Consider the following 9441-nt stretch of genomic DNA (forward strand, 5'->3'; position numbering starts at 1 on the left):
AACTCACTCCAAACTACCCTAGTTGTGGGTAAGTTCCTCCAAACTACCCTAGTTGGGTAACTCACTCCAAACTACCCTAGTTGTGGGTAAGTCCCTCCAAACTACCCTAGTTGGGTAACTCACTCCAAACTACCCTAGTTGTGGGTAAGTCCCTCCAAACTACCCTAGTTGGGTAACTCACTCCAAACTACCCTAGTTGTGGGTATAACTCACTCCAAACTACCCTAGTTGTGGGTATAACTCACTCCAAACTCCCCTAGTTGTGGGTAACTCACTCCAAACTACCCTGTTTGTGGGGATAACTCACTCCAAACTACCCTAGTTGTTGGTAACTCACTCCAAACTACCCTAGTTGTGGTTAACTCACTCCAAACTACCCTGTTTGTTGGTATAACTCACTCCAAACTCCCCTAGTTGTGGGTAACTCACTCCAAACTACCCTAGTGATGGGTAACTCACTCCAAACTACCCTAGTTGTGGGTATAACTCACTCCAAACTCCCCTAGTTGTGGGTAAGTTCCTCCAAACTACCCTAGTTGGGTAACTCGCTCCAAACTACCCTAGTTGTGGGTAAGTTCCTCCAAACTACCCTTGTTGGGTAACTCACTCCAAACTACCCTAGTTGTGGGTATAACTCACTCCAAACTACCCTAGTTGTTGGTAACTCACTCCAAACTACCCTAGTTGTGGTTAACTCACTCCAAACTACCCTGTTTGTTGGTATAACTCACTCCAAACTACCCTAGTTGTGGGTAACTCACTCCAAAATACTTAAGTTGTGGGAATGTCCCTCAGAAGTAACCTGGTTGTGGTAAGTGTCGCCAAAATCACTGGTTGTGGGTAAAAGAAAGTCCTTGAAATGATTGTACCCCTTGTCAGTCCAAGTCACTCCAAACTACCCTAGTGATGGGTAACTCACTCCAAACTACCCTAGCTGGGTAACTCACTCCAAACTACCCTAGTTGGGTAACTCACTCCAAACTACCCTGGTTGTGGGTATAACTCACTCCAAACTACCCTAGTTGGGTAACTCACTCCAAACTACCCTGGTTGTGGGTATAACTCACTCCAAACTACCCTAGTTGTTGGTAACTCACTCCAAACCACCCTAGTTGTGGGTAACTCACTCCAAACTACCCTAGTTGTGGGTAACTCACTCCAAACTACCCTAGTGATGGGTAACTCACTCCAAACTACCCTAGTTGGGTAACTCACTCCAAACTACCCTAGTTGTGGGTAAGTCACTCCAAAATACTTAAGTTGTGGGAATGTCCCTCAGAAGTAACCTGGTTGTGGTAAGTGTCGCCAAAATCACTGGTTGTGGGTAAAAGAAAGTCCTTGAAATGATTGTACCCCTTGTCAGTATAAGTCCCTCCAAAAAACTCTGCTAGTAATTTGAGTCCCACCAAACTACCCTGGACGTGGTCATGTCCCTCAAAAGTACATGTATGGGTAAGTCCGTCCAAAGTACTCTTGATGTGTGTAATTCACTCTCAAGTCCCTCATTGTAGGTAAGTGGATATGAAATTTCTATTTGCACGTAAGTCCCTCATTAGTAACCTGATTGTGGTTAAGTCCCTCCTCAGTCACTGTTTGTGGGTAAGTGACTCCAAAGTCCCTGTGGGTAGGTCCCTGAAAAGTACCCTGGTTGACAAGAAATTTCTTGTAAGTTCCCTGGTTATGAGCATTTCTCTCCAAGGAACCCAGTTTGGGATCCTACTTGTCAGCTAGTTCTTAAATAGAACTTTTGTTTTAGGCGAGTCCTTCTGAACAACCATTGCTGTTTATTGTTCAAAGTTTCTTTCCATCTCATCCACACAATAAGCTAGGTGCCCTGGTCCCTCCCACCATTGTGAACAATGCTTGAAACACCCTTACCGACCTCTACAATGCCTGGCTGGCATCCATCGTGCAACAAGCCAGTTCATTCAGCTCCGAACAATCCAGTGTCATTGATGGTCAAAGTGGCCAAGAGCTGCTGAAACTCCTCCACAGTCCAGCGATCTGCATTTGTAGGAACAGCCTGGTTGCTGCTGCTCATTGAACTGGGAAAAAAACCCCATATAAACAGATGAAATTTTGGAATTAACAAATCAATCAACAACAAATTTCTGAGTGAAATATTATATCCCAATTAAATTGCAATAGGTGATAACCACACCACACCACAAAAGAAAATGTAGACTTCCATTGGTTATTCTTTCAGCATGAAATTTTTATGTTGCACTCACAGGCAGTAAACATCAACTCTTTCACCCTTGAAAACACATTTGAACTCTTCCAATTCAAAGGCTGGAATAGTTCATTATGAAATTTCAGGGATGAATGAGTTAACACATGTGCCAGCAGTGCCATGAATAACAACACATACCATGGGTGGTAACTCTCACTGACTGTCATCTTACAATAACCTCTTACACTTGTATGAAGTCTACTGACTGACATATATACATAAATTAGATGTCTGGTGTGGGGCCAGAGCGCACTGCTATATAAAAACATTGAATTCTCCGACAACGTTTGGTATCGGAGGGTTATGAGCTGCTGACAACAAAAATCTACTATGACACACCACATACCTCACATATATCAATAAATGGGTTATTTATTGATCCAAATCAGCTCTTATTATCACCAACAGGTGTTAAATTCCGTCAGTAGAGTCCTCGATTTTCAATCTTTCAAAACTTCCCACTTGAGTGAATGCCATTTTGGTAGGTCATGGGGCGACTCATCAACAAACAATACCGATCCAGACCGAAAAAGGGATAAATTATTCTTTTTTAGGAGATTTCCGGACCGCATCATTTTGTTGATTAGTCACTCCCTCATACCAAACGGTGTCGGAGAATTCCACATTTTCATATAGCAGTGTGCTCTGGCCCCACACCAGACATCTATATGTCAAAATGTCTTAGTCTGGTGTTAGGGCCAGAGGAAACTAATTATCTGTCTGAAATTATTTTTAACAGAACTTAAGTCGAGGCAGGTGATATGAACCAATGTTACTGGCAAACTATATACATCTAACTACTGCATTTATCCAGCAATAAGCCGTTGACTGGTAATAAGCCCACCCATATTCATTGCGGTTCAGAAAAAATGCCAACAAATGGTTTTCCATTGTACAGAATTGTCCAGAAATTAACCCATCTACCTAGGGCAGCTAGGCAATAATAAAACTGCTTCATAATATTTACCACTGAGACTTGCACAAATGGGCATGCTGAACATGTCGGCAGTTTGATATTTTAGTGAAACTTAACTGCATAGTGTTTCATTACATGTAAACTATTGGTACATGAATTAACCTCTTGACCTCAACATACATGTCAATAAAGGAAAGTAAGATTGTCAGTCAGAACTTACTTTATCATAACTGGGTCGTTGAAGGTTACCAGGATGTCAGTCGTGAATTCTGGGATACGGAACAATCCCATGTGTATGTTGATTATATTCGTAGAGTCTTCCTTGAACTTGGAAACCTTCTGTTGTCCCAGGACATAGCGAGCACTTTGACACCTGGAAAACAACAACAGATTTCACATGCTATGTTTGTCATTCCGAACCACAGATTATGTTTCAATTTTTTTTAAACAAGCAGCCATGATGTCACTCATCCATTACCTCATTTTTGTATAATACTTGGTGCAATATACATTTTCCTGCAACATATAAGCATATTTTCTGGTAAAGTATCATATTGTTTATTTCCTTTTGCTCTGCAATACAGAAAAGTTGTAGAATAGTATACAGGATATATAGACAGTGGGAGTATAAAATGTCCTAATCAAAGTACTAGCCCTAAAGTTGATTTTGAAAAATTCTTTCTTGCACTGAAAATATATAACAAAGTCCTGACTTAAAATACACTAAGTCCATATGTCATGCAAGTTGAATTATACAGCCATGGATAATCTTTCAAAATACAAGATATAATCAGAATCTGGATTGAAAGACATATTGCTTGTTATCATTAATCATTCCTTACTGTTTCCCAAACAAACACAAATATTTTTAAGACAAAAGACATGCATGTCTCTATACAACAGTTATTCAGACATGGACACGGGATAATTTCATTAAAATTTCTATTATGCTATTATGTTAAACAACATATTGATGACCTCTTTTATTTCGATGTCTGACAAAAGTTGTAACTGATGCCAGGAGTTGAACCAACCCACTGGGGTACAAATTTTGTCAAACACAGATCCCACATGTACATTGCAGATGTGAGCTTCAATATTCACAGGAAAACAAGAGTATCAGTGGAACTGATGTATGCTCCCACGAAAACAACTTTATTGGAGGCTTTTCCTGTTTCTGAATTTTGCATTTGGTTAGATTTATGACGCATACTGGTAAAAATATGTTGAAATGGGGAGTTTGGAAGAAGAAAAATGATGTTTTGACACGTTACATACATGTATATGTTTCCGACACATAGCATATGCTTCAGCTATGAAATATGAAGGCATAATTTACTGATAATGTATTCTATTATATGCCAGCTATAAGCACTGATAGTTATATATGTGTGTCTATGAATATTTTGGTGTTGTAAATTTTGTGGGAGATTAAGCAGAGGGCAAAAACTCTGTAAATAATAAGTTGCAAGCCTTGAATTCAGTACATTGAACATCACCTTAGTGTGACTGATAAACACTCAAAGATTCATGATCCTAGTTTAAATGCAGGCAAAGTTGCACTCCGGACATGATATTTTAGCAAAGGGCAATAACTCAGTTACAGTGCATATCACCTTAGTGTGACTGATGTACAATTGTACACACCAAGATTCATGATCCTAGCTTAACTGCAGGCAAAGTAATGCTCCAGACACGACATTTTAGGAAAGGGCAATAACTCTGTAATTAAGGGGTTGTGGGGCTTGAATTTGGTACTGTGCATATTGCCTTAGTATGACTAATGTACATACTGAGTGAAAGTTTCATGATCCTATTTTAAATGCAGGCAAAGTTATGCACCCGACACAACATTTTAGCAAAGGGCAATAACTCTGTAAATAAGAAGTTGTGGGCCCTAAATTGGGTACAGTGCACATCGTCTTAGTATGAGTGATGTACACATAAAGTTTCATGATCCTAGATTAAATGTGGGTAATGTTATAATGCGGACTCGAAACGGACGGACGGACGGACGACAGACGGACAAAGCGGCAACTATATGCTCCCCCGAAAATTTTCGAAGAGCACAAAAAACTAGATCAAATGAAACATAAAGACTTACTGTGACATGGCTAGTTTGTGAGAAGGCATCTCGGCAGCCTCTAGGATGACATGATCACCTTCCTTCACGTCATTGTCCCGCACCAAGTCATCGTAATGTGTCCTATAACAAAGAATACAGTTTAATTCACTCGCCTATTGTCTTAAATTTACATAACTATACATTATGCATACCTACCTATCACAATATTTGCACTGAGCTGAATTCATCATTTGTTCCAGAGTGAAAAATGAGGGCTGAATGAGATGTTTCCAATATTACAGTATATTTAAAGAATTCAATTGGAGAAATAACTGAAAATTATCGGTAATGAATCATAAATCTGACCAATTCAAATTTTCATATTTGAATTTAAACTTTGCCTCTTCATAAAATATATGAAAATATCTTGCAAAGTGATCTATCATCTTGAAAAGGTTTAAGTGAGATTTTGTGACAAGACTCACTTGAGAGCGATGTCGTCAGGCTCCTGAACATACTCCAGAATTTCTACGATGATGCTTTGGTCGGTGACGGAGTGAGTGAACACCTCCTGGTGGTCTGGAATTTCTCGGAATTTACTGTAGAACACAACACGATTATTCAAGACTATCTCTGTAACCCATTACATTATTAGTATGACATGATCAGTTAGATGAGATTTTCAATTCAGTTGGGACAAACATAGATTTGATCCTCCATTTTATTTTATTCTTCATTACATGTATTTATATCTGTAACCTAAGAATTATATAATACTGTCATCCATGAGCATTTATAAAATGAGTTACCTCCCTTGGTACAGTACAACATTTCAAACACACCAATTTAGAATAGGGGTACATTCGCGTATCCGGTTGAAACGGTTGAACCTGTAAAAAGTCAACAGGCACAGATCTTGACCGAGGCTGAAATTTGGCACGTGTAGATTGAGGGGTCCAGACGTACCTGACTGAAACTAAATTGCTGACTATTGCTAGTTTGCGTTATTTATTTCTAAAACAATGTCAAGTCACATGTAGTTTTTAAGATACGGTATGTTATTCAGTGGACGGATGAAAGAAGGTCATAATATTCTTGATTCACTGTTTTTTATTCTCCAAAACTGTGCATGTTTAGCTCTGCTTATATAACGGTCCAAGTGTGTTCGTTTATTGTGGAAAATTTCTGCGCCACGCGTACCGTTTCACCGGGATATACGAATGTAGCCTAGATATACACAACATTAGTTTTAAACAATATCTAATTTTGAAAATCACTAAATTAATTATATTACAAGACATTTTCCCATAATAAAATGATTTTGAAAATTAATCTGTAACATATAACATTATAAACTACACAAATTCATAATCTATCCATTTTACAAGGAAGCAGTTAACATAAGGACCAATCCATTTTATATTGGACACAGTTAATGTAAGGATCAATCCAATTACAAGGTTAATTGGTCAATTATAAAACTACAAACCTCATGTCTTGAGCATCTGGAGGGAATATTGCAGACAAGGCTCCTCCAAACAGATCTTTTTCTGCCTGAGTCTGATCCATGGCTGACATCCTCAAGATTTTCCTGTTCTGAAATAAAATAAATGAAACAGGATAACTAAAGACAAAGACTAGATGTTATATAATATGTACATATACATGTCATACAGATGTACCAGTGGAATTTTTGTGATCATTACCATAATGAAATTACATAGTATTTAATACTGCAAAGAAACTTCTTGTAAAGCTTCAATGATAACATGCTAGATTAAAAAGATATACATGAACAGTAACTTCAAAGACTGGAATAACCTATGCCCCATCCCATGCTAAGTACTGATTTTATTCCAAATGAAAGGAGTCCAGAAAATCTTCTGCTAGACTGATGATCTATAGTAAAATTTTCGGAAAAAATTGAATCATGCTTGCTTCCATATACAAATGTTTTCATTTAAACATTTGATGCAGTAGACAATCATAATTATTATACCTTCTGTTAAAATCTCATCATCTGATTGGTTGAGAAAGATGTGAACATTTTCAATGTTACTTGCTCGTTTTACAAAGATAAAGAAGACAGGGTGACATTCCAAAAAATATCACATGCGCCAAACGTATGCGTGCACGGTTTGTCCCAGTGCCAGGGTGTTATCAAATCACATTCATGGTTGGTTCATTCGACAACTGTTGAGATGAAGTCATGGTTTATGTCAAGTCAACACAAGGACCTTTAAAAATGGTGAAGTGGTGAAACACCTAAATATGACACTCGGTATAATAAAATAAAAATCACATATATGATATTTATATAATAGGTCACATCTTAAATTTGTTGTCAGTGATAAGAACAATTTTAAGTGTCAAAATATAAACAAAGGGCAAAAAAAATCTTTCAACAGACTTATTCGGAAAAAGTACAACATATACTAGATAACATGATTATTAAGTTCCAAAAGTTTCAAGAATATAAGTAAAAAAAATGTGGGAGAAGATTGCAGGGCAAGACATAAATGCCTAAAAAAGCTGTTGAGCCTTATTAATGCTCACTTGGAAAACCCAATTAGATGAGATGATAATTTAGTCCACTACATGTCAAGAAGACAAGTCAGTAATGCTTGGAGGATATCTCTAGACAAGATTTCAATGTCAAAATAAATAAAAGGCAAAACTCTTTCAAAAATAGTCAAATCTAAATTCTAATTTGGACAACTCTAATAGATGAAAATTCAATCTAATGAAGATCAACACCAAGTTAAAATAAATTGGCCAAAACGTGAAGGATTGACCTCAGGACAACATTGAGATGTCAAATGAAATTCCAAAAACATTTTTTCTTAATCTTTATACCAGTACCTGCATGGTAATATGATATTTATAATTTCTAGCAACAACTAGAATTTTCACCTCTTTCGTAGAACAAAACAGAAAGACTGAATGAAGCCTGTATCAGATTAGGAAACTAAAACCTATCACGATTTTTGGTAGGTTTTTGTACTTGCTTAGATATTTTAATTTGTGTAATCAGTTTTGCCCTCAGTTGGAGGGCTACTTCAGAGTATGAATTATATTAATCTTTAAATTAGTCCAAATAAAGCTATGCAATTGTCTCAGATAGAGCAAAATATCATTTAGTTTAGTTCATAAGATCAGAGTGCCTTGTGGTTTTGTTGTCACTACCCAAGTTTTCAACATACAGATGGGACATATAATACTTGGATTTGACATAAATTTTTCGAGGTTCACATTTTGCCCTAGTTTTATCAATGTTGAGTTTGAATTATAGTTTTGTTTACACTTTGGAACTCTTTGTGTTTTTTATGGGAATTGACACACAACAAAAAATTCACGTTCAGATTTCCTGGATAAACTCAAATACTAAAATATAAAATAGTAATACATCATCAACTGTTAGTTCACGGTATATCAGAATTAGACTATGTCGATCATCAGCTCAATTGGTACTGCCTGGTCTGTATAGAGATCAGAGGGTCTTGGGTTCAAACCTGTCTGGCAGTTCATTTCTCTGCTCCTACTACATGTTGTGCCTGTGACCAACCCTTGTTGAAGTACTGGGTGAATGCTTTGCAAGGGGATACAGGAACTTGGTAGTATATAGTGATGTCTAAATTGGGGCCAAGACTTGGATAAAGAAGGCATCAATGTAGCAGAACTGGCGTTCATTGGCGACCAGGTAGCTCAATTGTCTAGAGCATCCGTCTAGAGTTTGGAGGGTCCAGGATTTGAACCTAACAAGTTATTTAAATTCATTTTAAATACATTTTCAGTCAAGTTAATCAGACGTACATGATCATGTTATTCAGACATCTTGAAAAAAACTCTTTAAGATTACTGTAGAAAAATATCAATTCGGTTTAATATTGATGTTAGGTACATGCATGTCTGAAGTAAAAATTCTGGTATATTTTTCAACATTTGTACCAAAATATTCCTCACCTGCTAATGATGTCTGTAACCTGAACGTCGTTGGTAGCAACTATGCCTGTATCACTCTAGCTTGAAATTCAACATAACATACAACAGTTGAAATCATTGAATCAACCAGTCCTTGCCTGATCAAACCAGATTATTTGGTTTAAGGCGGATTCATCAAGCTAGAAAACGTGGTAAAATGTTTGCATTTTTGGTCCCATTCGTGTCACCAGCATGCTTAAATGTGATGGAATAATGAAGCGTGCCAATTACCCCGATAGCGTGACT

The 9441-nt window shown here is 37.3% G+C and overlaps 1 protein-coding gene across 2 annotated transcripts; it reads right to left on the reverse strand.

The window, feature by feature from the left end:
- Window positions 1-1031: 1031 nt before the first annotated feature.
- On the reverse strand, window positions 1032-9415 carry LOC110462770 (ran guanine nucleotide release factor-like). 2 transcript variants are annotated; one of them, XM_021516922.1, is made up of 6 exons: window positions 9178-9415; window positions 6704-6805; window positions 5700-5813; window positions 5254-5355; window positions 3370-3522; window positions 1032-2045 (listed from the first exon to the last, which is right to left on the reverse strand). In XM_021516922.1, exons 2-6 carry the CDS (start codon window positions 6790-6792, stop codon window positions 1925-1927), a joined length of 579 nt encoding a protein of 192 aa, XP_021372597.1. In that variant the 5' UTR covers window positions 6793-6805; window positions 9178-9415; the 3' UTR covers window positions 1032-1924. The 2 variants fall into 2 exon arrangements, with proteins under 2 accessions (XP_021372597.1, XP_021372596.1); XM_021516921.1 differs by having other exon boundaries at window positions 6704-6810.
- Between the last annotated feature and the right edge of the window lie 26 nt (window positions 9416-9441).

This window comes from Mizuhopecten yessoensis, unplaced genomic scaffold (assembly GCF_002113885.1).
Source record: "Mizuhopecten yessoensis strain PY_sf001 unplaced genomic scaffold, ASM211388v2 scaffold10829, whole genome shotgun sequence".
In the NCBI taxonomy this organism is placed as follows: domain Eukaryota; kingdom Metazoa; phylum Mollusca; class Bivalvia; order Pectinida; family Pectinidae; genus Mizuhopecten; species Mizuhopecten yessoensis.